Below are 27525 nucleotides of genomic sequence, written 5' to 3'. Positions count from 1 at the left end.
CTCATCGTTGCCGCCTTCAATCGAGGACGGGACCAACGGTCAGGCGCCAGGTCAGTCAGTCAGTCAATCGATTAGTCATCCACTTGGTTCAGACTCGGCGCCGTCGGCGGGATTTGCCTCCGGTATCTACCCACCAACTGCCGCCACTGCCTGCCCAACAATGCCCGTACCCCTCCTGCCTTACCCATTACCGGGCGGCCCCTCATTTGTTCATTGATCCTCTCAAGCCAGCCAGATGTTGTTGCAACACTACTCAGATTCCTACTCAACTGTAAAGTTGGCAATAATCAGTACCTTGCCACCGAGCGGCCAAATAGATCTTGCGTCCATCTTAGAATGCGACATGTAATACGAGTAGTGATATTAGTCAATTGCCCCCTCCCTTGACCAACTGCGACAAACAAGTCCCAGTGCCAACTTTCTGTACCTAGCACACACATGATCCATTCATTGAGACATGGCCAAAGGGACATGCCGTTTGAGGCACAATACCAAAAAAGGGTAGCTAAGTGAGATTTTGCTGGACAAGCAAGATACAGCAGGCATCCCATCCAAACGATAATAAAAGCACACACTGGCTTTGCCCCTCTCCTGGGCTCTGAGACTTGTATTTTCTTTCTCTTTCTGTTTGATATGTCAGCCAGCCAAACCAAACTGAAAGAGGCAAAAAAAAAAAAAAAGGTTCGTCCATTCTTTGCAGGTCTGGTGCTTCAGGAGGAAGGCACTGTCCCCACTCGGCAGGGCAGCAACTGTCAGGAACGCGCTAAAGGCTCAAGCCTCTCCCGGTGGCAGTAGCAGACCTCAGAACAGGCCCAACCCAAGGGCTCTGGACGGTGACGTGCCTATCACATCCCTCCAAACCCCCGCCTAACCCACTAAAGTCCTTGCGAATTTTCCCTTTTAAAATCATTTTCCCCTCCATCCGCCTGACTTTGACGCATCTGCACTGCCGGGACGCTCATCTTTTGCCTCCCTTCTTCATTTTCTTCTGTGCACTCTGCAAATTCACATTTGCGCGCAACATCACTCCCTATCCCAAAGGATTCCTTACACACTCAAGCAAATAGAAGAGAAACCACCAACAAGAGACTGCGCCTTTCGCACACGACATTCACTATGGCGAGCGTCGATGTTGCTGCCCTTGGCGCCGTCCCTACCAATGGAGGGGCAACCGCAGCTTCCCACCCCTACACCTGCAACACCTGCACTGTTGCCTACAGAAACATCGATCTTCAGAGAGGCCATATGAAGAGCGACTGGCAGTATGTGTTTCCCTGGTTTCCTGGCATCAAATCCTATCGTCCTTGTTTTGTTCCCCCGAAACCCCCATTGTATTTCCCGCCCGCGCCGTTCCGCTCAGACCAGCTGACATCATCTCCTCAGCCGATACAACCTCAAACGCAGAGTTGCCTCCCTTCCCCCCATCGCCTCCGAGGTCTTCAACGAAAAGGTCCTCCAGGCCCGCGCCGTCCAGAACGCTGAGGCCGAGAAGGCCTTGTTCGAACGCACCTGCGATGCTTGCCAGAAGTCGTACTCGAGCGAGAATGCCTATCAGAACCATCTCACGAGCCAGAAGCACAAGGTCCGTGTCGCCGCCATTGCTAGACGCAAGGGTGGCGTCGCCGATGATGCCAGCTCTGTTATGAGCTCTACCTTTTCCCTTGGCGAGCCCATTGCTGTCGACAAGGAGAACGAGTTGGACTCTGAGGCCGAGGAGGAATTCACCCAGGTTGTCGAGGGTCTCAAGAAGACCAACATCCACGAGCACCATGACGAGCGTCCCTCGCCCGTCAAGCGCCCCTCAAACCCCCACTTGTCTGCTCAGGGTCAGCGCGCCAGCGATGATGCCTCCATCAACCGCGAGTCCGACTCCACCACCCCCGTTCCCTCGAAACCCGAGATCGCCTGGACCCTCAAGTCCTGCCTTTTCTGCAATTACGAGTCTCCTACTGTTCCCCTCAACGCCAACCACATGGAGCGGTTCCATGATATGTTCATTCCAGAGAAGCAGTATCTCGTTGACCTCGAGGGTCTGCTGCAGCACCTGCAGGAGCGCATTCACGAGGGCCATCAGTGCTTGTACTGTTTCAAGACCAAGAAGACGGCCTTCGCCGTGCAGACCCACATGCGTGACAAGGGTCATTGCAAGATTCCCTACGACACCGAGGAGGTCCAGCTCGACATTGGTGACTTCTACGATTTCCGCAGCACGTACTCTGACGGCGAGGAGTCGGACGACGAGGAGGAGGCCGACCAGAATGGCGGGGCCAAGCTCGGTCTGAAGCGCCCGACCAAGCTGGTCGGTGATGATGGCGAGGAGGTTGAGGAGGGTGTAGAGGATGGCTGGGAGACTGACAGTTCGGCTTCTTCTCTCGACTCTGCCGATCTGACGGCCTTCACTGCGGACGGTCGATACGAGCAGTTTGAGCGCCTCGACAAGCACCCTCACCACTCTCGCGACGACCCGCGTACCCGTCACCAGGTGGATGGTTGGCACTCGCATGCCCACAAGCACACCCGTGCCGTCTTCTACGACGAATACGAGCTGCATTTGCCCTCTGGTAAGGCAGTCGGTCACCGCTCCCATAACCGATACTTCAGACAGAACCTTCACAACTACCCCACTGCCGAGGAGCGCGAGGAGCGCCTGGCCATTGAGGCCGGCTCTGGCGACGAGATGGATGTGGATGGCAGAGAGGTTGCCACCACCGGTGACCGCAAGACTCGCAACCGTGCTGTGGCTCGTAGAGACGCTGCGGGCATGGCTGGTGCGACGGACAAGCAGAAGCGTGCCGTCCGACAGGAGGAAGTCAGAGGTCGGAGCACCGCCACCCGTTTCCAGAAGCGCTACGACTACGGAGTCAGCGCGAAGCTCAACAACCAGAAGAACCACTACTACAGATACCTTGCGGGAGGTTGATCAACTCGCCCGTTTGGTGCAGAGGGCGTTGGATGGGGTTGGCTTTTGGTTTTATGGAATTACGTGGAACTATTAAAGGAATCGGCATGCATGATGAAACTTTGATGAGCCATGCATAGGCAAGATAGATTAAGTAGAGGCTGAATTGAAGTCAAGTCTTTCTTCACCATGAAATCATTTGATTACTTGTTTGCCAGAAAAAAGGTGAACACATTCGTTGATAACCATATGGGTCATATGCATTTAATGATGCATTACACCTTTTAGTTAAATACCATACCGCAAACTCGAACGCATGTTAACTGATCCACATCCACATCCCCTGGAAGCTCTTCTTCATCGACGCCTGCCTCATCATCACTATTGGCGACGAACCTAGTTTTTCCACAAGGTTGGTGACTGGCTTCAGTAATCAGCCTCAGAGATGCTATATAGCGCGTCTCGTTGTCGAGCCGCTGTTCAAACGCGCTGCCTCTCTACGCAACGATGGTTGAGCATCACGCCAACCAGAACTTACAACCCGCGACCTCAACCAGACGCGGATGGGTGGTATGACGGGCGCAGACACCCCAACCCCCATCAAGAGCCAGGCTTTGAGAGGTCCAGGCCCAGAGATGACCATGACGGGCGAGACAGGAGGATCTCATCGACGTCGCAAAGAAACGCGTCTTACAGAGATCCTGGTCGGTTCAGCTTCAGAGATTATAAGAGTACTCCTCAAGAAGGAGAGCGTCCCCGGGATCGGGGGTTTGGCAGGCCTATCCGGATGAAGGGGTCGGAACAGTTTGTTCGAAGAGTCCTACCCCCGACGCCGAAGGCGCATATTCCGAAGAGAGAAGGTGGCGGCTTCGTCTTGATGGTAAGATAAGAGCTCGAAGTCACAAGCAGAGACACTTGGTGCACACACGCACACAGAGAGAGAGACACACACTGACACTATACCAGCCAAAACTATCCCAAGATGAACTGGACAAGATCAGCACACCAAAGGACATCTGGGAGGCCAGATCGCTCTACTACATGCCCCCAAAGAGGTCAAAGGAACATCAGAAACCTGTTCCCATTCCGAATCTCGCACCATCCCGGCAAAGAACTCGCAACAACGGCATCGCCTCGGTCAGCGACATCAAGGCGGCGATCCAGGGCCGATCCCAGGACCCAAAACCACAATCTCCCCCTCCGCCCTCCGAAATCCAGGGCGACGGCGGCGCCATCTTCGCATCCCCCGTCAACGACCTCCCGCACGCCCAGGCCGCTAGGTTCTTCCTCTCACCGCCCGCCAGCTTCTTGTACTCGGCGTTTCGCCTCCAACACCACCCGATCAACACCACGACGCCCGAGATCTGCGTCATCGGCGCCAGCAACTGCGGAAAGTCGTCCTTCATCAACGCCCTTACCGGCTCCGCCTCACTCGCCAAGGTCAGCGCTGTCGCGGGCAAGACGGTGTCGATGAACGCGTATGGCGTCGGCCCCCTCGCCGGCTTGCCGTTCCGAGAGCCCGTTGCAGCGGAGGGCGGCGGGCGGACGAGAGAGGAGAAGCCCGAGCACGGCATCATTCTGGTCGACACGCCCGGCTACGGTTACGCCTCCCAAGGAGAGTGGGGGCAGGCGATTGTCGAGTACCTCAACAAGCGCACCATGCTCCGCGGCGTCATCCTCCTCCTCTCGTCCGAGAAAAAGGTCTCGGAGAAGGACGCACAGATCGTCAAGATTCTCGCCGACGTGGGGCGGCCGGTGATGCTTGTCTTCACCAAGATGGACAAGGCGTTGCTCCGCAGGGCCCGGGAGGAGGGCGGCATCGCCGAGAGGCTGCGCGAGGCGGAGCGGTGCTTCGCAAGAACCGGGTGGGGCGGCTGGGAGAGGAAGGTGTACATTACGGCGGCGAGGATGGAGCGCGACAAGAGTTGGAAGGTCGACGCGACGGGCAGCGCGGCGGGCATGGCCGGGGTGAGGATGGGGGTGTTGGAACTGGCCGGTATCAGGGAGTTTGTTGCTCCTGAAAAGGCGCGGGTTTCGCCGATAAAGGCGGCATCGGGGACGGGGACGGAGACGAAGCTGGAGGAGAAGAGGCTGGAGCCGGGCAAGGCCTTGGAGAGCGACCCGGCGGCGTGGTCGGGCGACGTGGTGTCGTTCGAGGAGCTGGAAAAGAAATTCGGCGATTGGAGCTCGTGAGGTACTGGTGGTGATGTACGATAGTGTTTCGATCTGACGAAGAGATTAGAGATACCCTCCAGAGAGACTACACCTCATCACATGGCATATTGTTTTCTGGAAGGACTAGCCATTTGTTTCGATGAACGATAGGGAACACTCTCCGACGAAAAGATATGAATAGAAGTATACAGACAACCTTCAAGCCTATGTATGGTTTTGCTTGGTGCTGAGGGTGATCAGCGCTTTGGACAAGTTCTATCATACGGGTATTCGAACCAAGACAAATTGCAAACAGTCGTCGTCATCGTCGTTGTCGTCGCCGCTCTCCTCCCCCTATAACATAACCCTCAAGAACTCCTCTGTCCGTCCGTACCAGCCTGAAATTGCTAAGTGAGTGTGATATAATAAAACGCATTCCGTTGGTCATAATTACTCCTTATCCCCCGTTGCGGCCCCCGAGACGGTCGATTGTGCCGTTCCGGGTCTGCTCAACTGCCGGCGGATCTTCTTCGCGTTCTTCGACTCGAAGAGACTCTTCACCCTTCGCAGACGCGCCCAGCGCTCCTTGTCTTTTGCGTCCCGGGCCTTGTCATCGTCGTCCCCTCCCGGCTCTGAAGCGGCACTTGGCGAGTCATAGCCCCCTGGTGTCAAGGGCGGCACGACACCCCTGCGCACCGGCGTTGATGGTACGGAGGCGCCTCTGCTGTGCCACCTGTTCTTCGGGCGATCATCGAGCGCTCCACGTAGGTAAGCGTCGTTCTTGAGTACCTGTGCCAGGCACTTCCACGCCGCCATATCCGATTCGGAGCCAGGCTTCGCGCTGCCCAGGCGTTGCGTTCTCGGGTTCTTCCACGGGCAGAAAAAGCGGTGCTCCTTGACGGGATCGAGGTGATCCATTGGCGCGGGGACAAGAATTTCGCCGTCGCCATTGACCTCCTTACTTTTGAACATCCACAGTCCTAGCCGCCGTAAGCACGTATGACAGGACGCCGAGTTCGGCACCGCGCCAATACGAGGGTTTGTGAGGCCTTGCCACCCTGTCAAGGCCAAAGCCAGTGCGACTCTGTTGGGTTGTTTTGGGTCCGGAGAGTCTTTGGCCGGTGGCGGGTTGGTGAAGAAGTCGTCGGGTAATTGAGACAGAACGTTGTCAATGTCGAGACCCTCAGGGAGCCTCAGATTGAACTCGTAGGGAAGAAAAGGCTTCCTTCCGCACAGCTCATCGTATCGGTGTCGCAATGCCTCCATACTAATTTTGGCATTGGTCAGGGACAATCGAAGAAGTGAATCTTTACAAGTTAGTAAACGCTCTCTCTGGTATGGGATTGTGGGACACACCATCGCAGCCCTGTCTTTTCCATAAGCACTCTTCCGTATGTGCAGTGACAATCAGGTCCGAGTACTTGTCGACTAACGCTTCCTCTGCTTCACCAATCAGTTACGAGTAGCGGCAAGGGGTGGCAATCGTAAACCTACCGACATCCGACGCGACGAGAACCGGCACCTCCTTGCCATCGACCTCGCGTTTGTTCAGCTTCACAACGAGCTCCTTGTTGCACAGCGTACACCGCACGCGATCTTTTCCCTGGCATACCCATCCCCTCTTGGCCCATTCAACTTCGTTCACCGCGTCAGGCTTTGGCGTCCAGTCTGTGATCTCCTGGAACGAAGCCAGCCTCTTCAGAAGCTCGCCTCGATCGCTCGGCGCGAATTTGGATGCAACCTTAACCTCTATCACCTTGGACGAGTTGGGCGTCCACTTCTTCAGCACAACGTTTGTGATTGTCGTTCCTGGCCCTGTCGCACGGATGGAAGGTGAACTCTTGATCGTAGCAGCGTTCTTCTCCGTCAGTGCCTGCAAGCGCCGGCGCTTCAGCAGTATGTCTTCGTCAATCGACATGCTGGTCTTGGTGTTGTTGACGTTCGTCGTCGTCGTCGTCATGGTCGCGGTCGTCGCGGTCGATGAATTTGTATCGGTAGGCTGAAGGGACGTCGTGGATGGACGAGGTGACTCATTTGGCAGGCTGGCGGAGTCGTTTGACTTTGTAGACGCCGATGACCTGCCCATGCCCTGAATAAGGGCGTTGAACTTTCGTTTGGTAGCGTTCATTGCGGTTTCGTGGTTCAAAGTATCGGGAGCGGCGGATGTACACAGGCGTCTGTCAGAGCTTCCCAGCTCAGAAACCGGAGAACAGGAACGAGGGCGGTGGCAGAGAGGTCGTCGGCTCTTACGAGTGATCGGATTCTGGTATTGGAAGGCTTGTTTCTAAGCGTTCTTCGTCAAATGCGTCGTGTTGCTCTATGAAACAGATCGCCTTGGAACAGGATGTGCTTGGTCATTGCCTAGTCGCAGCCTAAGCGCCCAGCTTTTCGAAAGTCAACAAACGGCAGTTGCTGATCGGGCAATAAGCTTCCACCCCTGTCGCGTGGTTGGCGGCTAAGTGAGACGGAGCAACGGGTTTGAACTACGGATGGATTGTTGCATATATCGTAGCATCGGGGCTCGTCTGATAAGACAACGATCTGCGAAGGATTCGAAGGGCAAAAAAAGAGGGAAAAAAAAGAAGAAAAAAGTCGCGAGCAGGGATCACGACATCAAATTTATGGAGACATCGACTGGCCGACGCCGCGATCCCACAGAAATTTTCCCAGGTGAAGACTGAAGCCGACCCCATTCTCACCGAGGGAATTCCTACGCGCTTGGCTCTTTCCCACTTCCCTCTCTCTTTCCCTCTCTCTTTTTGCATTGCAATTGACAGAAACAAATCCCCCTTCTTGCCGCGACACACATGTCAGCTTCTGCACCTCCATCCTGGTTATTCTCCAACAACTTCACCCCTACATCACCGCAACAAGACAAGATGGTTAAGGAGAAGAAGTCCGAGAAGAAGGTCAAGGCCGCCGCCGCGCCGACCCAACAGGCTCCTCCCGATCAATTGATGGACCTCGTCGACTCCTTCCTCTCCGAGAACGCCTTCACCTCCGCTCATGAGGCTTTCCGGAAGCAGCGCGCCCAGAGCGGCTGGAAGCCCTCCAAGAAGCAAGCTACCCGTCCCAGCCTTGTTGCTGTCTTCCAGACCTGGCAAACCTCCATCGATGGTAACGCCGCCGCCGCCAAGGTCGACGATAAGAATGTCAAGGCCGTAAACAGCGACACAGAGAAGGATGTGGACATGGCCGATGCCGCTGCCGACAGCGATAGCTCTAGCAGCTCCAGCTCCAGCTCCAGCTCCGATTCTGACTCGAGCAGCGACAGCGAGAGTGAGGATGAGAAGCCCGCGCCGAAGAAGACTCTGAAGCGTAAGGCGCCCGAGTCGGACAGTAGTAGCAGCGACAGCAGCAGCGACTCTTCCAGCTCGGACGACTCCAGCTCGGAGGATGAGGCTCCCAAGGCCAAGAAGCAAAAGGTCAAGAAGGATGACAGCAGCTCGTCATCCGGCTCCAGCTCGGACAGCAGCTCTAGCAGCGAGAGCGAATCCTCCGATTCCGAGTCTGAGTCTGAGTCCTCCGACTCCTCCTCTGACTCCTCCTCCGACTCATCCTCCGACTCTGATTCCGACTCTGACTCCGACTCGTCCGACAGCGATTCCGACTCTGACGGCTCTGAGGCTGCAAAGGTGCCCCTTCCTGACTCCGACTCTGGCTCCTCATCTTCCGATTCCTCCTCTGACTCGGACTCGGACTCGAACGAAGACACCAAGAAGTCTGGCAAGAAGGCCGCCAAGGCCGCCAAGGCCGCTGACTCGGCCTCCAACTCCTCCGCAACCCTCGAGAAGACATCACCCGAGCTCAAGCCCGAAACCTCCACCGCCGCCGACCCTCCCCTGCCCCCCGACCCCATGCTCAACCGTGCCAACAACCGCGGTGGCAAGGGCGCCAACGGAAAGGATAAGAAGGTGCCCAACAAGCCCTTTTCTCGCATCCCCGACGAGGTCTACGTCGACCCTAAGTTCGCCAGCAACGAGTACGTCCCCAATGACTACTCTCAGCGCGCGCACGAGGACCTCATTGTCACCAAGGGCAAAGGCTTCACCAAGGAGAAGAACAAGAAGAAGCGCGGCAGCTACCGCGGCGGTCTGATCGACATCTCTGAGAAGAAGGGCGTCAAGTTTGACTTCTAGGTCATTCGACTTGCTCAAGCTATGGATCGTCTTGCTTTTTGATCTTGGAGTTTGGAACCCTTAAAAGAAACACCCCTGTGTTCATGTTTTCTGGGGAGAGAAGCAGGGGGGCCGGATGGATACCGCGTTTGCGTTTCTTTGCCTAGAGCATTGCAATTTCTTTTTTATTTTTTGGAAGGGTCGGGAAAGACGACTGGGCCTGGTAGACGGCATAATCACTAGAATTGGTATTAGCTCTCACGTATAAGACCGTGTACATAGAGCTCAAAAGTCAAAACGTCCTTCACTTTTCCTGCCCCTTTCGGTTTAGTCTGTGGTGCCACTGGTGTTCTTACTCTGGAGATATCGGATCGAGGAGCGTGTCACGGCGTTACAATTTCGCTGCAATCTCGTTCTGGTATGGAACATGTGACCTCAAACGGCCCATGGGCGACTATCCTATGTGCCATTATCACGGACCGACATGAATGCTTGCATCAGGACTCAGGCAGGCTGTACCGGTACCCGTCCATGATGAAAAGCTTCCTTCAGATCAGGCTGAGCCGGTGACACAAACACCGTGTCGCCATTGCAGACCCCGGCGAGACATGTGATGGGAAGAGAGGCGCGGGGGTCCCATGATGCGATTGCCCTTCTTTCGCTTCCATCTTCGGGACTGCGAGAACAACGACCCCTATGTAAGGGAGTCCGTAGACAGAAGAGACCACGCATTGTTCGCCCGCGGCTCTGGAAAGGGCTTCTCACGCCTCGTTCTCGGTCGTTTTTCGCGGGTCGAAGTCGACGAGCGGCAAGGGATGGGATGAACGAGTGGGGCGCATTGGGTGGATGTGCAAAGATACGGCGATTGGGAGAATGAAATGGGGAATCGGACAGGAATTGCGGGAGACCACGAGATTGTCGCGGAGGATGAGGAGGAGTTGGAGTTCAGTGTGACTTCCCCCTACCAGAGGTGGGTTCCGGGCGCTGCCCCGGTCATGAGGTAGTGCTGTCGATCGAATGAGGGGGCGGACGGGGGCGGCTCCACCGCGCGCGCCTTAAGCTTAAAAGCCTAAATTTTGATGGGTTAGGGGTCGCGGCGGGCATTGACCTGGCATGTGGAATATTTCCATCCAAAGACACAAAGACTGATGTGTACCTAGGTATGTCCGATGAGCCCGGTGGGTCCGTCCTGTGGCCAAATTTCACTGAATAGGCGAGGGTAGCGAAGGACGGAACGGCACACCTCGCTACCTAGGGTGCTCTCACCTGACATGATGCGAAGACGATATGTAACAGCAACGGCAACGGCGGTGTTCCTTGCATTTGATGATACTTTTCACAAACCTTTCTTGAGCAGCTTCTCCATGTGCAAGGTTTTGGACCTTCTCCCTTCTTGTAGCTGGCACAGAGTAAAGCGGGAATTCGGTCGAGAATTCGGGCCCTGGGACAGCTTGGCCAATGTGCATCAAGGCATCCGCCGGTGACTAGTGCATACCTTTCTTTCGTTGGGCTGTCGTCACGTACCAAGACTTTCCAGGTTGCATGTGCAGGATGCCTTGAAAAGCACTAAATCCGACGAACGCTTCGGTCATTTGCCGGACCGACTTTGGCCACATAGTGATAACCAGTGTCCCCTATCCACCGAAACAAGCTGTTGATCACTTCTAACTGCAGTAGGATGGGCGGGTGCGAAACTCTTTTTTTTACTGGTCATTGATCGTATGAACTTATGCCTCGTAGTTCTGGTGGCCCCAAGTCGTGTGAACATTGTCCCAAAAAGTGCAGGCGCTTCGACATCCCTGTTACGTCTTGGACTCATCGTGCTCCTTCATCTGTACATCACCATATTCGGCAATGACCCAGTCCAGAAAGCTCTCCCAACGCTTATCCCAGTCCGCCCGCACGACGGCCAGTTCTTTTTCGGACATGCACGAGTGTTCTAGGCTCCATTCGATGAGTTGTCGCCAGCCGTGAAGTGTCATATCCGTCTTGCCAACCATGGCTTGGTAAAAATCGTGAGAAAGGGTTGATCTACACCTCGCGGTTAGTCAAACTGTGTTCACAGCCCAAACAATGAGTCTGACCTAAATATAGTTCCGTTGTCCGAGTTCAGCGTACAGTGTACGTTGTTCGCGAGGAGGTTGTACATAGCATGCCCAGTTATCCTCGGCGTGAGGCCGAGTTCTTCGTTGGAGATGGGGCACACCTCAAGGCAAATGCCCCTTTTCTTCATGTGCTCCATGATATATGGGTGCCTGGCCAGCGCAAAGCCGTGGCCAATGCGCTTCGAGTTGAGAAGAAGCGCATCCACGAGGTTACCGTCTGTGTCGTTGCCGATCTCAGTCGTCTCACCACAATGAAATAGGAACGGAATATCGAGGCCAGCCTCATCGCAGTTCTTTCTGAACGCGAGGAACTCTGAGATGAAGTCTCGCAGAGGCCGCCCTTTGGATTCCTCGCCAACTAGGTCAAAACCTGGTTTGTCAGTTACACGTCTTAATCTTTTCCGGATCCCAAGACTCACCTGCAATCCACTCGGGCCACCTCTGCTTGAATCTCAGGCACTCGTCAAGCGCAAAGGCTACAGACTCATTGGAGAAGGACCGAGGTGTGCAATAGATGACCTTCAAGCCGCCAAATGAGTTCTTGGTTCTTTGCTGAAACCGGTCAAATTCCTCAATGATTATGTTCATGATTCCCACGTTGTCGATTTGCCGAGTGCCGTCGTCAGTCCAGAGCTGATTCGTCTCCATGAAATTAGGCCGAATCTCGGCGTATTGGATGTTATCACGAACAAAATCCTCCAGTATCCCCCGAGTGTACTTCCGGTACGCGCTCTCGTAGTTGAAAAGCCCCTTCATCATGCGTGTCCGGCCATTGAACTTCTCCCATGCTCCATGGACCGTCTGAAGGACGTTGTGGGCCTCGTTCTCGTGGAAAACGAGTTTACTTGTGAGCCACTCCTCCGGATCGGCGTTGCTGTGATGCTTGGGGAACTCGACGAGGAACTGGGAGTACTTCATCGTTTGGCGTTTCACGTAGTTCCGCGAGAATATGTCGCCCGGGTTCTCTTTTTCAGGTGGTAAAATAGAAAACTGGATTTCACAGAGGTGAAGAGCGTTTCGTGCCTCTTCGTCCGTCCTGCCGTCCTCACTCGGAGGCAAGGGCCTATCGCTGGTGATGAACATCCGGTCCATGTTTTTGGCTATACCCAGCAGAACGTGAGGCTGCAGACAGGCATTGAAATGGATGTGGAGATGTGCCCCTTTTGGCATCTTGATCGCAATACCAAGAAGTCTCGTTTTGTTGATCAGATGGACGTTTGACAGAAAATGGTCCGCAGGAAATCGCGGGTGATTCTGACCCCCCCACCCTTGTCTTGGCTCAGCCGCGTCATACACCAAGCGTTGATCCTCAGCCTTGATGATCTGGATAATGGTGTTGGCCTCGATTTCTTTGGGCGAGGCCAGCGCCGTGAGACGGAAGTCGAATGCTAAGGTCTTTTCGCGGTTCATTACCTCGATGCGCTGGCGGAAGTAATCATCAGAATCCTGTATCTTTTTGGCAGTGGCCGACCTCGTCCGGGCCTGGTCGAGAATGGTGATCTGCCGACCATGTCGTTGGAGACCGTTGCGCGTAAGCGCGCCGCCAGTCCCGGCAATGATCTTGTCGTGGGCTTCGATCATTTCTTCAGCCATTTCTCTGTCTGTCTGGTGGTGGCGGTGGCGGCGATGGTGAGCGTTGGGTGAAGGTGAGCCTGGGCGGCGGTGATGATGATGAGGAGGCTTCCGCAGTCTTGGTGAGGAGTGTCGCGTGGTATGGTTATCGTCCCTTCTACCCTGACCATTCTTTTCGCCAGGTGCATCGTCCTTTTCAAGGTTCGAGCATAAGCTCCCCATGGGACTGAAAATACGAATCGGGCAAAGGAAGCTGGTACTCGAAGGCTTTATGATGCTAGGTCTCGAAACCAGAGACCAAGAGAAAGTGTTCCGGCGAACCGAATGCCCGCCTTGTCGCGGTGGATGAATGAATGATCTTGGTCGCTTCGATTGCCAGTGAACGGTCGCGGGGAGATATATCAATTATTTGAATGCGCAGGGCTTATGACAGGCTCGATCACTACGAGCAAGGGGATGGATGCTGCTGGGTAGTCCATGGGAAATGGAAAATTGAGACTGCCCCTCCGGAGATAGTCAGATGGCAAAAGAGGATAGGTAGTCGGAGAGATAGGAATGAGTCCTGGTACACAAAAGCCCCCCAGGGCCAAGCTAGTAGGCAGATGGTTTAGGGACGCACAGTCAAGCGCGCGCAGCCAGCCTCAGGGTTCGGAGTGGTCACTGGTGAGATGCAACCGCTTGAGGTGGGGGGGATGAGGTGACTGGCGATGGATGGTGCAGCCAACTGCGTCTAGTTCAATCCATGCCTGGCGTTTAGAAGGAAGACACCAGGGCGGGGTGGGTTCGTAGATGGGAAAGTTGGGAACAGACCTGGGCAAGATGGGGCTGGGGAAGAAAGAGAGGAGGCAAGCTGCCTGGCCTCCAGACGGGGCCTCAGCCCAATTCGGATTAGCCCTAGTCGTACTCCGGTACGTACCTCACTGAGCCACATGCACAGTCCCTCTGACAACCCACAGGGCAGACTGCGGGCTTTCTCTGATTCCGTATTTCTTGAGAAGCAATGGTGGAAAGGCAGGCACACAGCTTTTCCCATGACTATCATCAGCGTCTGACAGCCGGACACGGGAGCACCATGAAGCTAAGTGTCTCGGTTTACCACATACAGTTTTCGTAGGTTTCGGACGTGTATATCCCATATGCAACCGCTTTGTCTCGCCGCCAGCAAACACTAAAGCCGCACTTACGACAAAACATCCATCAGGGTCTGGCTTGGGGAAGTTGTGATTTCTACTTGCCATTTGAATCATCCGCTTTCCTGCTGCTTTCAACCTGCCCCGCCAGAAAACACTGTCCACAAGCGCCGTCGCCAGCGCTTCAACCAACTTCTTCACATTCATGGACGGTAGACCTGACTCTCGTTCGCGAAAGACATGATATCACAAGGTTCCAAGGCGTCATGCTAGCCCCTTCAACGAACAACCCATCAGGGGTAGTTTCGTATGAAAAGCCACACCGTTGAGGATCTGCAAACGCCCCGACACACAAGGTTCTGTCTGTTCCTTGCACGAACCCCCCTCCCCGCCGTCCCAGGGAACTGGGATTCTTCAGTCTTCCCCAAGCGCTAGATCCCTGTTGGTGTTATGACACTGCCACTCATTAATCCCCTTTGGAACGGCTCAACTCTAATCCAAGGCAGCAAGGCTGTAAGCAAGGTATAGTATTCCACCCTCGACAAAGAGTGGGCGTTCCAAGATCTCCCATACAGCTTGACCGTCTTTGGAAGCCCAAAAGTCGGCTGCTACCTTACCCGCCTCATCTGGAAGTACCTGGTGAACCAACAAGCGCCTTGCTCTTGACCGCCTCTGACGACGTGGGTCAAGCGTCACGAACCCAACAGATTGGCGCAGCCGCTTTGCCTGGTTGCAGACCCAACCGAGCTAGGCTTCATCGCAGAAGCAAGTGGAGAAATCCGTGTCATTCGGCAACCAAGTCCGTCTTGCCGGTACTGCAGCAGGGCGCGTTTGGTATCGAAAACGACAACACCACCTCATCATGTATACCAGCTTCCACAGCGTAGCTCAGATTGGCGGCTGGCATCGGGCTTCCCATATGTAAATCATCCAGGAAAGGTGGTCATCTCGTCCTGAAAACAAGATGGGCGACAAATCGACAAGACAAACTCCAGGTTCCCAAGGCGGGGCAGTGCAACACCCTTCTCAGAACGGCCTCCAAAGCCCCATGAGGAGTCAAAGACTGGACTAAGATTGAAGAGCAGCATGTTGATTGCTCACGGGAGCGGTTAGGTCTTCGAACTCAATCCACAAAAGCCTCGTAAGGTCGATAGACACTTTAAAGGCATTCCCAGCTCGTGACTTGTCATATTATCCTCAATGCCTTCCGCAGACCTTCTATCGTTAAAGACTGACTACAGCATTGCGGCAAAAGGTCCGGCGTGTATTTCCGGTGTACAAAATTACAAGGCCTTACTTACCTAGTGGAGAACCGCATAGGGAAGCACATCATCAACTGCGAGTGTGGTTGTCATCGGCAGACTGCTTGGCTAGCGCTAAGTGCATACGCTGCAAGAAATACTAGTTACAAATGACATTGAGAGCGGGATACCGGACATCATCTTTCCAGTATGACGGCCACAAGAAGCTTGCCCCTGAGAAGTCATCTTACTGCTCTCCATATTGCTCCATTCGATATCTTGTATCAGTCCGGATTTTCCGGGTGGAGCCAAGCAAGTCAGGGTGGATAAAGAGCCCTTGACAAGTGCTTGTGGACCAGGAAGTCCGGGAATTCCGACCCTATCTACGTCAACCTTGCTCGGAAGACCCATCTTCGAGTGGAATTCAACTCCTAAATCATCATGATACATACGCACGCCAACCCACTATCGCCCACCGTTATAGTGTCTGGTATCATTCGGGCTCCCTCTCGGCGCTTTTCATTTGCTTGTTACGCGGTTGCCGTCTTTAGCTGGTTCATGTTAGGCATGCGAGATGCCAGCGATCCTTGCCGTTCGTTTCTTTGCATGGGATGAACAGCGGGCCGATGGATGTGATGGAGACGATCTGGGCCGAAAAAGAAGCCGCTTTCACGTTTTTCTTTCGGAAAACTGCTTTAGTCAGCGGAAACAACCGGTATTTCGACTCAATCTGGAAGTCCGTTGTGCTCGATTGGCCCAGAAACAAGCAACATCTGCTGCCCGAGGTGGCATCAGGTGAAAATCCCGCGATGGGGTCCGGTAAGGGGGCAACGGCTCGGACACCGAGCGAGGATCTATATGTCCGGCCGTAATGCTAGGTGGTTTTCTGATGTAAATGCTATAAAGTTGTGAAGATCTTCCCCATGGATGCAGGATACAGTCTGTTGTCTCTTCACCTTGCCCGCATCCCCCCCAGGACCACTCTCTGACCTACGTCCAAATCCAACCTCAAGTCCACCAAGTTACCATGAGATTTTCAACTCTCGCGGCTGGCCTCCCGCTCGTAGCAGCGGCTCCCCAGGGCCACTCCTTCAAGCAGACCAACACCACCGGCAAGACTCTCATCCTCGATCAAGCACCCGATGTCTCGCAGCCCTACGTCCTTCGTAAGGGTTCTGGCCGTGCTGTCGCCGTCGGGGCGCAGGTCTACCGCTTTTCCGTTACCGGCAACTCCTCGGCCGGCGCCTTTACTCTCATGCAGACCAACGCCCCGGACTCGCCCGAGCTCGGCGTGCTCCCGCACACCCACAAGACGCACTACGAGAACTTTTATTGCACCAAGGGCCAGATCCAGCTCTGGGCCAAGACCAACGACACCGACGAGCAGGCCCGCGTTCTCACCCCGGGTGACTACGGTGCCGTACCCCACGACACGGTCCACACGTTCCAGATCACCGACCCGGACACCCAGCTCACCGGCGTAATTCAGCCAGGCGGTTTCGAGCAGCTGTTCATTGCCATTGCGAACTCCGAGTTCAACTCCTCGACGGGCGCCGAGTTCGTCCCCGCCGCCGTCAACGGGTCCTCCGGTTCCAACCCGGAGCTGATCTCCGCCCTGGAAGCGTTTGACGTCTATGCGCAGCTTGACTTCAACCCGCGCCGAGACCTCGTCAACGGCAGCGCCGGGGGTGACGAAGACGCCTGGCACACAGCCGCCAACGCCTTGGCTCCCGACGCCGTGACGCCCAACTTCATCGCCAAGAACCGCGGGCCAAAGTACCTCAACGTCGACGGAGGCGTCTACCATCTTGTCACTCCCTTCGCTACGGCCGACCAAACGGCGAGCAACTTCACAATGGGGACCATCACCCTGAGCCCCCTGCTGTCGAACCAGACAGCCAATGAGGCGAACCTGACCCAGCCACTGGCTTTCCAGCTTGAGGAGGGTGCCCTGAACATCGCCGTTGACGGATACGATGCCGTGACGCTGATCCAGGGCGACGTTGTATTCATCCCCGCCTACACGCCCTTCACCTACAACGCCTTGGCTGCTTTCACAAAGTTCCTGTACGTGAGCGGTGGGGGTGATGGCTTCGATTACCAGCTCCTCCAGAGGGCTGTGCCTTGGGAGTATGCGACGTACCCCGTCAACGCCGGTTTCACTGTACAGTAAGTCTGCCGCGGTAGCCGTAGGGGGGGTTCTGTATGTAGCACCTTTCGTGTTATACATAGACCGGCCCCCCTGCAAATTGCTTCTATTTCTACTTCAGTTGTTCTCCTGCTCGATACCCCCGGGATGAGCAGCCCACAAGCCGCATGAGGCCGATGGTGTCGAGGTGTAGGGGTGTAAGGCCCAGAGGTACCATATGCAATCTTTCAGATAGACTTATTTCGACAATCCACATGAGGCCGTCTACGTGGCGGTGACCCTATGTACTAAAGTCTTTCTTCATACTGCTCTGCTGATCGTGAAAGCAAGGGGCACTACCTCTTGGCGGGGAGTACCCCGAAGTCTCGCCCTTCTCCACTCCCTCGGTGACTGGTACGCGGGGGCACACGAGGCGCAACATCGTGTAGGGATGCTGTCGATATCTTTCCGGGAGTACTTGAGCGATGATACAGTCCGCATGTTCGACTAGGCGTGCGGAGGGTCAGGGATGCTCACTTCATGTCTAAATTCCATAGTCCATTCCGCGGGCCCGGCCCTTGAACTCGCCCGTAGATTCGGCGGTGCGTAACAGTTCGAGGTAGAGGTCGGGCCGATCGTAAATTCAGTGAACTAAGTTCCGTGTTTAGTCTTTCATATTTGGCGGTTTAGGTTGATCTGGCCAGGGCTTCGGGCGAGGCAGACTGACAGCTTGGCTCGCGTGACGGAGAGGAAATCCAGCCAATTCCGGACACGGCATGATTTTCACTAGATTGGCGAGCGGAGGCCCTGTCGCCAGTAATTGACTAGTTGACCGCTAGAATAAGTTGTTCTCGAAAGAGTGGCCCTCATATGGGGGAGGGTCTAGAAAGGGGGCTCTGGCGAGGCACAGCCACTGCCCCGTCGAGATGTCGAGTCGATTAGATTCGTTTCCACTTCACTTCCAGGCAGAAGGGCTAGCAGAGACAAGCCGTATGCTGAAGAAGCGAGTTGTTCGGTGAGGGGTTTTTTTTTTTTTTTTAACTGCATACGATGTGGTTAGTATCGACTCGTTTCAAGTCGGTGTCGGTAACACCTAGGTGGAGGGGGGGGGGGAGGGGGGGCAAGTGACCACAATAAGAAACATTTCGAACCCTTCCCACGCGGTGGAATCGTCGCAGCTCCACAGTTTTTTCTATTTTTCTTTCAGTTGCAATCGAAAGGGGACTCGAAGCCTCTCGTGAAGATCGGCATCTTCAAAGTGGCACCTATATCCCTCGGGGCGAATTTCACATTTGGTTGACGGATTGAAGGCCGTGAGCGTCGTCAACATGTCAATGCAGTAGCGAGAGTTTGCCTTGTGCCCTACTCCCATTAGAAGTAATCATACTTTTCTTGCTACCTTGGACCAGAGTCGTTCGGGTGCTCGGCTTCATCAACTTCAAACAAGCACCAAGTTACTTGCCCTGAAGGCTCATAAGATGAACACAGAACGAACTGTCCTCGGTTTTTTGAGTCCGATTGACAGAAGATTGACAGAAGTTTCGCTTGAAATGAATACTTAGGCCCAATTTGGCAACGGTGTAAGCTTGACATCCATACTTCTACCCCCTTCGCCTCTCAGAGACACTTCAGATAGCATTATCCAAGAAAGCTGAGTGGAATCTCGTCTGTCTTTTGAGTATCTATATACAAAATAGAGGAATTTACATGACTAGAAGGCAGCAGTCGTGAAGGTGAAGATAGAAGTCCGTTCACAATCCTCCTCCCAACACCGAAACGGCCAATCGTGTAAGTAAGAGAAAGGTAGGACATTAGGCAGACGCCAGTCCGAGAGGACTCCCGAACGCTCGTCAACTTCCCCGCTCCGGCGAGGGACGAAAGCACATGGCGTGACCCGATGCATGTCAACGGCGCAGCTGGTGAATGCGACCTCAGGTGCCATCAACCCGGTGAGATTTGCATAACCGTTCAACGTTTTCATACTCTCCCTTAGTCCATCCCACATTTCGCCCGGTCGAGAAGCTGCGCCCAGGAATTCCCACGCTGCAACAACCCGTTCACCCGCAGTGTGGCCAGTGTTGTTCTTGCAGACGGCGGATGAAGGGATGCATGCAGAGTGCTGCAAGCTCCTCCTTCATTGCTCAACATGCCCGATGCGGGGCAGCTCTTCCTGAGAAGACATCAGATAACTTCCTCTACGGTGGAAAGCAAGTTATCAAGCCCCATTCGGGTCTTTTGCTCGTCACCTCGAAGAACATGATGGCATTGATCAGAATGTAAAGCAAGCTGCGATGGTTTGAAATAAAGACGCAGGATATAATGATGATTCAATGAGATAGGTTCAGTGCGCCATGGAGCATCTCAGTTTCGGACTTGTGGCAAACCCTTGCCTTCCGATGCCATTTTACCGCATCCAATTGGTCATGAAAAGATGAATGTGAATACAGGCATACGTTATCGAAATCTGGATCATTGGAACACCACAAGAGCCAGCAAGTAATGCAGCTTCCTGCGGGAGGCCGACAATCGATGAGAGAGAGAGGTGCACAAGAGGTGCCCGGCGCAGATGTGCCCCGTCGGCATCATGCAGCTGACCGCGTGAGAAATACAGGGTATGGAAAGGTATATATATTGGAAAACATGACGATGTCTCTGAGAAACCTCCGCAAATTTGCTGCCATCGAAGCTTTCCGTCTGTCCTGCATCAAAAGCTCAAAGTGGGTTCCTGCAATGTCCAAGACTTCACCTCTTTCGGCCGTCGCGGCCGCGTTGGCCTTGAGCACTGTGGGTACCTTGGCCCTCAGTGTTCCTGATTCCATCGCCCATACGAAGATACTACCGAGAGCTGTGGGTGTCAAAGCCGAGTACGACTACATCATAGTTGGCGGGGGGACGTCCGGTCTCACCGTTGCTGACCGACTCACCGAGAGCGGCGAGGGTAAGTTCTTTCACAGAAGGGGCTTGAAAGCTTTGAGTTTGGTTTGCTGAAGGAACTTCTACGGACAGAAACCGTGCTGGTGATTGAGTTGGGTGTGTTTGGTGAGTCTATTTTGCTTCCTTATACCGCTTCGTTACTCCGTAATTCAAGAGCATCCAGTTGAAACTCTCCTGTAGTTAATTCGACTGCGTTGAATCTCGTCGCGGGAGGATTGGCAGGCTATCGCGACCCGACCAACTCCCTCCGTTTCCCTTCCGCACCCCAAGAGGGCCTTAACGGCCGAAGCTTCGGTGTGGTTCATGGCCTCATGCTTGGAGGCTCAACCGGAGTCAATGCTATGCAGGTCCACCGAGGTCAGAAGGAGGACTACAACAGATGGGGATCCTACTTCAGTGACAACTCCGAATGGAGCTGGGATGGTCTACTACCCTATTTCAAAAAGGTAAAACGAGACTTCTGCATCTAAAGAATATCGAGTATGCTAACGGTGGTTCAGGCTTGGAACTTCCATCCCCCCACCCCTGAGCTGGTCGAACAGTTCGATATCAAGTACGACGAAAGCTTCTGGGGAAACACATCCGGCATCCATGCTTCGTTCCCTACCTTTCACTGGCCAATGCTGAGTATTCCAATCCGCTGTCATATTTTCATACAGCAGCATCTAACGGAATCTTGTAGAGCACGAAGTGACGGCCTTTGCCGAGATCGAGGGAGTCGACCTCCCCGCGGACTCGGGCGCTGGCGAACCTGGAGTCTTCTGGTATCCTCTGTCATCCGACCCTGTGGCCAGGACCAGATCAATGGCCAGGAAGGGTCACTGGGACGGAATAGAGGCTGTGCGAGACAACTATGAGACCATCACTGGTCAAAAGGCTTTGAGAGTTCTCTTCGATGGTGAGACGGCGGTGGGTGTCTCGTTCGTTGCGGCTAATTCTACCACTGCCGAGGGTGCGCGGACCGTGAAAGCAAAGAAAGAGGTTGTCATCGCTACCGGAGCCATCCGCACTCCTCAACTTCTCCAGCGCAGTGGCGTTGGTCCCAAGAGCCTACTCGAGGCTGCCGGGATCGATGTCGTCGTCGATCTCCCTGGCGTTGGACACAACTTCCAAGACCACCCAGTTGGTGCCGGTGCTACATTCAGATGTAAGACGTAGATATAAAGTGGACGCACACATGTTGACATCCCGCAGTCGCCAACTTCAACATCCATCCCGACATGACCGACCTCGAGAATAACCAGACCTTCATCAATCTCGCCCAGGCTGAGTTCGAAGCGAACCGGACAGGTATGCTCTCCATCCTCACAAGTAGAAATCTTCACTTAGTCTGTGACTCTAGGGCCCCTGACCATAGGCGTGGGCAACGCAGCCTCCTTCCTCCCCTTCCCTGTCATCGCCCCAGACACGTTCGAACAAATCACCGCCGCCTATGAATCCCAAGACCCGGCCGCCTATCTCCCCGCCGGGACCGACGCAACCGTCATAGCCGGTTACGCGGTTCAGCAGAAAGCGCACGCCGCAGCGCTGCGCTCCAAAGGCGCGGCCTTCTACAACCTCTTTCTCCGCGGCGCTCCCACGGAGAGCAACTTTGTCCTCCTCCACCCTATGTCGCGCGGCACCATTGAGATAGACACCTCGGACCCCTTCTTTAAGGACCCCGTTGTCGACTACCGCGCCCTGAGCAACCCGACAGATATCGACATTCAGGTTGAGTTCATCAGGTTCACGCGCAAGTACTTCCTCGAGACAAGTCTCGTCCAATTCGCACCAGAGGAGACGGTTCCCGGGGCGAACGTAACGAGCTTCGAGGGTCTGAGCGCGGCCGTGAGGGCGCTGGTCAGTCCAACCACATTTCACCCCGTAGGCACCGCGGCGATGCTGCCGAGAGAGCTTGGCGGTGTCGTTGACGAGAATTTACTGGTGTACGGGGTTAAGAGGTTAAGTGTCGTGGATGCCAGCATACAGCCTGACCTGCCAGGTGCATACACGCAACAGACCGTTTATGCCGTTGCCGAGAAGGTGAGTACTTTGAAGAGGTATTATCGGCAATGATGTGTATACTAACGCTATTTCAGGCTGCCGACTTGATTAAATCCCGGGCAAGACGTGGTTGCAAGTCAGCCAACAAGCTCTGGAAATAATGACAAGGACCACGACTATCTTGGTGTCCCACTCTTCCAAATTCTCCAGGCTTCTTGTTTTTATTCGATTCTTGATCGGAGGATGTACTGTCTCTTTGTTCCCGATATGCGTGTTGTTACAGAGTGGTCGGATGCTAGCCAGAAGATGCAAAGCCGACACAGGGGCAGTTTCTCCCAGGCTATTAGAGAAATACAAGGCCAAATCAAATCGGAAGTATTCTTCTTGACGAGAAGAGCTTGGTGAAAAAGAAGTTTCATGGTATTTTCAAAGTAACTTGAATGAGACGCTCCCAATATGCAGCCAGTGTTCCATGCTCACTATCAGTCCCTCATCTGCCTCACATTGAGATTGATCCGCTTGTTCTGCATCCAGCCTTTCCATTTCTCGTACTTGCCATCCTCCGCCGGCCAGTCGGCTAGATAGTCTGGACATGTTCCCTTCATGACCTTGGGCACGCCATGCCACGCAAATCTGGAGTCCTTGGTCATGTAGATGGCGTCGCCGGAGCGCAGCCTGAGAAGGAGGTACTCTTTGCCAGTAGCCTTTGCTTCGTCGGACACCTTTTCGGGCTCGTTCGGCGCAATCATGAAGAGGCCGTCGCAGCCGAAGCTCAGACTGACGAGACCCTTGTCGGTCTCCTCGCTGACGTCGCGGTGCATCATCATTGTGTCGCCAGGCGTGTAGAAGTTGACGATGGCGGCTTGGGCGACGGTCTCGGGGAAGACAGTCTTCAGGAACTGAGCAATGTCGGAAGGAAACTGGGGAGGACGCTCGTCGGGATATATCCGGTTCGTCCAGTCGTACTGGCCGCCGAGGGTAACCCAATGGAGACGTCGTTCCATGACTTGCTTGATGGACAGGGGCTTGTGTACCGAGGGGTCCTTAGGGGTGAAGATGGGTGTTTGGTCAGGTGGATATGAGAAGAAAGACTCTGGAGACCCATCTGCAGCTTTCGGGTACGGCAGGTCGTAGTGAAGGTGAAGATTTGTTTGATGTGTCGGGACGCTAAGATCCCGATTGATCATCTGCGAAAGGAGAGTCTTCTGAACTTCGGGAGGCACTAGGTTCGGTACGATAAGAAGCCCTGGGACGGTCAGTAAACCATTCACCTTGAAACATAGCTTTAGCATAAACCACGCACCTGGCAGAAGCGGGTGGTAGAGAATGGGAACCTCTTGGAGTGACGATGTTTCGACGGTGGTTGAAGTAATGTGAGAGAAAGCAGTGCCGAGCTGTTCAACCGAAATCTTCCCAGCCACTGAGAACTTTTCAGCTTGTTCGGCTGACCTGGGGTCATCGATTGAATCTCCATTTATGAGTTCCTTTTGATCTGCTTTTGAATAGCCCTTCCATAGTGCCCGCATTGCCTCCGACGGCTGCTCATGGGCGTCAAGCTCGACCATTCCAGTTCCCATTGCGACTCGATGGAACGAGGGTTGCGGAAGATGATTCAAACGCCAAGAATCTGGCAGAAAGTGCTATTGTATGCGACCGTTTAGGTACAGTATTTCAAAGGCTCCTGTAGACAGTCCTGCAACCCTCTCAACTCTCATATCGTACGTTCTCACCCTCAGTGACTCGGCGAGCCAAAATTAAGAGTCCCTTGACCCCACCACCAGGGGATCTTATCGATAGAGGATAGGCAAATCTCGATACTCAGCCTTATCGATAAGAAATAGTGCGGGCAGCCTGTCAGGGGAGCCCACGCCACAAGTTGCCAGTTGGGACGCGACCCTGCTTTACAGCGGCTCTTGGTTGGGTGAGATCGGATCGCGCCTTGTTTTTCTTCATTGCTAGTAAACAACGACAACCAAGTGCAATTTTAGCACCACAAAACATCGCCCAATCCGCCTACCGAGGACGCCCTTCCCGCCTGGGCCTTTTCTTTTGCAACCGACGACAACAATCCGCTTCATCTCTCTCTTTTCCTATGGAGATTTCCTTCTCGTAACGGCTAACTTTTGATCTTTTCCTCTGCTTCTCCCCTCCCCCCTGCGTGTATCACGTTGCCCCCGGACAACGACACACGATTCTCTCTCCCTTAGGGTGGCTCACCAAGAGACCCTCCATACCAGTGCCCCTCCAGGCCCTGAGGCGACTACCTACACAACGCAGCGGCCTTGACACCCACACCCCACCAACAAAGGCCACCCCGAACCTCACGATTGCCTTTGCCCTCGATCAGTAGGCGAATCGATTCGATTTAATTCTTGCGACCTCCTCCCGCCTTGAACCCTCGCTTTGTCAATCTCCGGTACATCGCAATCATGGAGAACTACCAGAAGCTTGAGAAGATCGGTGAAGGTACGCACGCACTCCACCAGACAATGGCACTGCAAGCGCACCGAACCTGGATTTGGCATACCATGACGCAAGACCCATCACACAAACAATAATGCTGACCTTTCCCTTCTTTCTCTAGGCACTTACGGTGTCGTCTACAAGGCCCGCGACCTCCTCAATGGCGGTCGCATTGTGGCGCTGAAGAAGATCCGCCTCGAAGCCGAGGACGAGGGCGTTCCCTCCACTGCCATCCGCGAGATCTCCCTCCTCAAGGAGATGCGCGACCCCAACATCGTCCGCCTCTTCAACATCGTTCACGCCGACGGTCACAAGCTCTACCTCGTATTCGAATTCCTCGATCTTGATCTCAAGAAGTACATGGAGTCTCTGCCCGTTGCCGACGGCGGCCGTGGCAAGGCTCTGCCCGAGGGCAGCTCCGAGTACTTGGGCCGTCTCGGCCTCGGCCCGACCGTTGTCCAAAAGTTCATGTGGCAGCTCTGCGACGGCGTCCGCTACTGCCACTCCCATCGCGTCCTTCATCGCGACCTCAAGCCCCAGAACCTGTTGATCGATAGAGACGGCAACCTGAAGCTGGCCGATTTTGGTCTCGCGCGCGCCTTCGGTGTGCCCCTGCGCACTTACACCCACGAGGTCGTCACCCTGTGGTACCGCGCTCCGGAGATTTTGCTTGGTGGACGCCAGTACTCGACCGGTGTCGATATGTGGTCCGTCGGCTGCATCTTCGCCGAGATGTGCACTCGCAAGCCCCTCTTCCCCGGCGATTCCGAGATTGACGAGATCTTTAAGATCTTCCGGTACGTGCTACTGTTCTCGCGAAGGAGTATTGCTTCACCTTGCACAGCTCGCTAACGGTTATCCCTACAGCACGCTCGGTACGCCAACCGAGGATGTCTGGCCCGGTGTCACCTCGTACCCCGACTTTAAGAGCTCGTTCCCCAAGTGGATCCGAGACGAGTCTTTGCCCCTGTGCACGAGCCTCGACGCCGATGGCCTCGAGCTCCTCGAGATGATGCTGGTGTATGACCCGGCCAGCCGCATCTCGGCCAAGGGTGCCTGCAACCACCCGTACTTCGAGTCCTACCCCGACCAGAGTGCTGGTCAGACCACGAGAAGCAGCCGCGCCAACGAGCGCACCAACGGATACTATGGCAACTAGGAGTTCCCCATGACCACGAACGCGGCCCCCGTGCAGAATCGACGCTTCGACTACTTCTGAGATGCCACCTTGGGAACCTGCAGCATGCGATTCAGCGGCAGGCAGGGGTGGTGTCTCTGGAGGACCGAGACCTGGGACAAACAGCATGCTCTTTATGACTCAGTATCCTATGTGCTTTCCAGGATACCGAGAGGGGATGTCTTGTCTTTTTCTTGTTTTTTTGTCACTGTGGGTGGTCCCCTTCACACAACAGACTTTTTCACGTTTCTATCGCCAGGGGACAGATGATTTGGGGGGGGGGCTTCATGAGAGGTAACGGGAAGCGTTTGCAACCAAACGACAACACAATACCCCCTGAGATGCGACTGTGCCGAGTCACTCAGACTCGTTGTCCGGCAGTCAGACGTTGCCATGGCACAATGGGGTGTCTTCTGCCACATTGCGGTTGGCCCAGAACACATTACACATCGTGGGACTTATGACCACTCGTTGATAGTTCCTTCTTACACCAGACACGCAAGGGAGGCAGCCGGCCCAAAGAGAACAACCCACGAAAAGAATCCCCCCTCCCATCCCAAGCAAACGGGAGAAATCCGACTTCTCTAATTTCATTTGTCGTAAATCTTAATGTACGGAGTAAAGATGATGCATACGGTCGGTGTCGGTAGGGCAGGTTAATGGAACAAAAAGACACGTTTGGCATTCTGCCTGTTTTCCCGCAATACCACTTTTTCAGCTGTCACTGCTCGCTTCACTGCCCAGATGTGACTGACGGTTTATATGGATGATTTTAGATCAGCACCAGCCGCTTTAGTTCTCGTCGCCGTCCGCTGTGTCTGTCTGACCGGCCGGCCCGACGGGTTGACAGCGACGGTGCACCCTTCCTGCATAAGCCTAGGCTCTAGTCTGTGACAGATGTCGAGATGGTCAGGTCATGCTGGGCCGGGAGGCTAATTGTATCCTCCAACCATGCGGGTTTCTCAACTTCACTGCTGAGAGACGAGAACAGTCACATCGGGCAGCTTGGCTGAGCGCGAACCGCCATCATCAGCTCATTCCGACGCCCAAGAGAATCAAAGTAGGGCATTCTCTCCCGGCAGTTGAGAACTGATTTGTCCAGCCCTTTCTCGTCCGGAAAGCCTCCTGCGGACTTCCAGCGGACATCTCAGAGTGAGAAAGAGGGAGGCGTAGGAGAGCGTAGGAGGTGGAGGTGGAGGTGGAGATGCAACACGTGGGAAGCCGTGAGTTCCAGTCCAGACGCGCAAGATTGTTCGACGTCCGGCTGGCGAATGAAATGATGTCGTGGCCTGGCGTCGCATTTCGTCCGGCGCATGTCCAGGGGGAGCTGCTCCTATGCGTAGGAAGTATTCACACACACACGTATTCCAAGGAAGCACGTGGTCCGACGAATCGAAACGTATCTATCTCGAGGACCAAAAAGAAATGAAAGGGGGGGAATGGAAGGAAAGAGTGGCTTACTTACACCAGTCCCCCTTCGACGTTCTAGTGCCGTCCACCTCCCACGGCCGCTGGCCCACATCAGCTCATTTGTCACGCGAAGAAAAGTGCTCAACTGTCCGGCAGTTTTTGGGGTGGTATCCCCATCCGTCGAAGAACATAAGGATCGCCAAACGGCAAG

General features: G+C 54.6%; 9 protein-coding genes across 9 annotated transcripts; 6 read left to right on the top strand and 3 right to left on the bottom strand.

The window, feature by feature from the left end:
* The first annotated feature begins 204 nt into the window (after positions 1-204).
* CDEST_08860 (uncharacterized protein) lies at positions 205-3082 on the top strand. Its single transcript, XM_062925019.1, has 2 exons — positions 205-1262; positions 1384-3082. Exons 1-2 carry the CDS (start codon positions 1117-1119, stop codon positions 2918-2920), a joined length of 1683 nt encoding a protein of 560 aa, XP_062781070.1. The 5' UTR covers positions 205-1116; the 3' UTR covers positions 2921-3082.
* A 157-nt stretch (positions 3083-3239) lies between these two features.
* CDEST_08859 (Putative GTP binding domain, P-loop containing nucleoside triphosphate hydrolase) lies at positions 3240-5133 on the top strand. Its single transcript, XM_062925018.1, has 2 exons — positions 3240-3779; positions 3866-5133. Exons 1-2 carry the CDS (start codon positions 3345-3347, stop codon positions 5090-5092), a joined length of 1662 nt encoding a protein of 553 aa, XP_062781069.1. The 5' UTR covers positions 3240-3344; the 3' UTR covers positions 5093-5133.
* Positions 5134-5219: 86 nt separating this feature from the next.
* Positions 5220-7768, bottom strand: CDEST_08858 (Putative Zinc finger, C3HC, nuclear-interacting partner of ALK/Rsm1-like protein). Its single transcript, XM_062925017.1, has 3 exons — positions 6548-7768; positions 6410-6493; positions 5220-6360 (listed from the first exon to the last, which is right to left on the bottom strand). Exons 1-3 carry the CDS (start codon positions 7179-7181, stop codon positions 5504-5506), a joined length of 1575 nt encoding a protein of 524 aa, XP_062781068.1. The 5' UTR covers positions 7182-7768; the 3' UTR covers positions 5220-5503.
* A 1-nt stretch (position 7769) lies between these two features.
* On the top strand, positions 7770-9478 carry CDEST_08857 (uncharacterized protein). The gene has a single exon (XM_062925016.1). The coding sequence runs from the start codon at positions 7861-7863 to the stop codon at positions 9190-9192; it is 1332 nt and encodes a 443-aa protein (XP_062781067.1). The 5' UTR covers positions 7770-7860; the 3' UTR covers positions 9193-9478.
* Positions 9479-10741: 1263 nt separating this feature from the next.
* On the bottom strand, positions 10742-13659 carry CDEST_08856 (Putative adenosine deaminase domain, adenosine/adenine deaminase, metal-dependent hydrolase). The gene is made up of 3 exons (XM_062925015.1): positions 11696-13659; positions 11256-11646; positions 10742-11202 (listed from the first exon to the last, which is right to left on the bottom strand). Exons 1-3 carry the CDS (start codon positions 13068-13070, stop codon positions 10974-10976), a joined length of 1995 nt encoding a protein of 664 aa, XP_062781066.1. The 5' UTR covers positions 13071-13659; the 3' UTR covers positions 10742-10973.
* A 2015-nt stretch (positions 13660-15674) lies between these two features.
* CDEST_08855 (Putative rmlC-like cupin domain superfamily, rmlC-like jelly roll protein) lies at positions 15675-17546 on the top strand. Its single transcript, XM_062925014.1, has one exon. It carries the CDS (start codon positions 16247-16249, stop codon positions 17390-17392), a length of 1146 nt encoding a protein of 381 aa, XP_062781065.1. The 5' UTR covers positions 15675-16246; the 3' UTR covers positions 17393-17546.
* Positions 17547-20077: 2531 nt separating this feature from the next.
* Positions 20078-22425, top strand: CDEST_08854 (Putative glucose-methanol-choline oxidoreductase, FAD/NAD(P)-binding domain superfamily; the record flags this gene model as incomplete). The annotated part of the gene is made up of 7 exons (XM_062925013.1): positions 20078-20285; positions 20504-20727; positions 20782-20908; positions 20964-21428; positions 21476-21571; positions 21624-22303; positions 22360-22425. 7 exons carry the CDS (start codon positions 20078-20080, stop codon positions 22423-22425), a joined length of 1866 nt encoding a protein of 621 aa, XP_062781064.1.
* Positions 22426-22692: 267 nt separating this feature from the next.
* CDEST_08853 (Putative alkylated DNA repair protein AlkB) lies at positions 22693-23980 on the bottom strand. Its single transcript, XM_062925012.1, has 2 exons — positions 23568-23980; positions 22693-23510 (listed from the first exon to the last, which is right to left on the bottom strand). The coding sequence occupies exons 1-2, from the start codon at positions 23839-23841 to the stop codon at positions 22747-22749; spliced, it is 1038 nt and encodes a 345-aa protein (XP_062781063.1). The 5' UTR covers positions 23842-23980; the 3' UTR covers positions 22693-22746.
* A 238-nt stretch (positions 23981-24218) lies between these two features.
* Positions 24219-26628, top strand: CDEST_08852 (Putative serine/threonine-protein kinase, active). Its single transcript, XM_062925011.1, has 3 exons — positions 24219-24730; positions 24849-25524; positions 25595-26628. Exons 1-3 carry the CDS (start codon positions 24694-24696, stop codon positions 25884-25886), a joined length of 1005 nt encoding a protein of 334 aa, XP_062781062.1. The 5' UTR covers positions 24219-24693; the 3' UTR covers positions 25887-26628.
* The last annotated feature ends 897 nt before the right edge of the window (positions 26629-27525 follow it).

The sequence above is a fragment of the Colletotrichum destructivum genome, chromosome 5 (assembly GCF_034447905.1).
Source record: "Colletotrichum destructivum chromosome 5, complete sequence".
In the NCBI taxonomy this organism is placed as follows: domain Eukaryota; kingdom Fungi; phylum Ascomycota; class Sordariomycetes; order Glomerellales; family Glomerellaceae; genus Colletotrichum; species Colletotrichum destructivum.
The sequence above is the reverse complement of the archived record's forward strand: the minus strand, read 5'-3'. Positions and strand labels throughout refer to the sequence as shown.

Excerpts from the sequence above, each read along its gene's own strand:
- CDEST_08860 (XM_062925019.1), top strand. The coding sequence starts at position 1,117 with ATGGCGAGCGTCGATGTTGCTGCCCTTGGCGCCGTCCCTACCAATGGA. Across the intron at positions 1,263-1,383 it reads CATATGAAGAGCGACTGGCA|CCGATACAACCTCAAACGCA; the intron begins GTATGTGTTTCC and ends TCATCTCCTCAG.
- CDEST_08859 (XM_062925018.1), top strand. The coding sequence starts at position 3,345 with ATGCTATATAGCGCGTCTCGTTGTCGAGCCGCTGTTCAAACGCGCTGC. Across the intron at positions 3,780-3,865 it reads GTGGCGGCTTCGTCTTGATG|CCAAAACTATCCCAAGATGA; the intron begins GTAAGATAAGAG and ends ACACTATACCAG.
- CDEST_08858 (XM_062925017.1), bottom strand. The coding sequence starts at position 7,181 with ATGAACGCTACCAAACGAAAGTTCAACGCCCTTATTCAGGGCATGGGC. Across the intron at positions 6,494-6,547 it reads TCTCGTCGCGTCGGATGTCG|AGGAAGCGTTAGTCGACAAG; the intron begins GTAGGTTTACGA and ends TTGGTGAAGCAG. Across the intron at positions 6,361-6,409 it reads GAAAAGACAGGGCTGCGATG|ATTCACTTCTTCGATTGTCC; the intron begins GTGTGTCCCACA and ends TAACTTGTAAAG.
- CDEST_08857 (XM_062925016.1), top strand. The coding sequence starts at position 7,861 with ATGTCAGCTTCTGCACCTCCATCCTGGTTATTCTCCAACAACTTCACC.
- CDEST_08856 (XM_062925015.1), bottom strand. The coding sequence starts at position 13,070 with ATGGGGAGCTTATGCTCGAACCTTGAAAAGGACGATGCACCTGGCGAA. Across the intron at positions 11,647-11,695 it reads GTGGCCCGAGTGGATTGCAG|GTTTTGACCTAGTTGGCGAG; the intron begins GTGAGTCTTGGG and ends CTGACAAACCAG. Across the intron at positions 11,203-11,255 it reads GACAACGGAACTATATTTAG|ATCAACCCTTTCTCACGATT; the intron begins GTCAGACTCATT and ends CGCGAGGTGTAG.
- CDEST_08855 (XM_062925014.1), top strand. The coding sequence starts at position 16,247 with ATGAGATTTTCAACTCTCGCGGCTGGCCTCCCGCTCGTAGCAGCGGCT.
- CDEST_08853 (XM_062925012.1), bottom strand. The coding sequence starts at position 23,841 with ATGGGAACTGGAATGGTCGAGCTTGACGCCCATGAGCAGCCGTCGGAG. Across the intron at positions 23,511-23,567 it reads CTACCACCCGCTTCTGCCAG|GGCTTCTTATCGTACCGAAC; the intron begins GTGCGTGGTTTA and ends TGACCGTCCCAG.
- CDEST_08852 (XM_062925011.1), top strand. The coding sequence starts at position 24,694 with ATGGAGAACTACCAGAAGCTTGAGAAGATCGGTGAAG. Across the intron at positions 24,731-24,848 it reads GCTTGAGAAGATCGGTGAAG|GCACTTACGGTGTCGTCTAC; the intron begins GTACGCACGCAC and ends TTCTTTCTCTAG. Across the intron at positions 25,525-25,594 it reads GAGATCTTTAAGATCTTCCG|CACGCTCGGTACGCCAACCG; the intron begins GTACGTGCTACT and ends TTATCCCTACAG.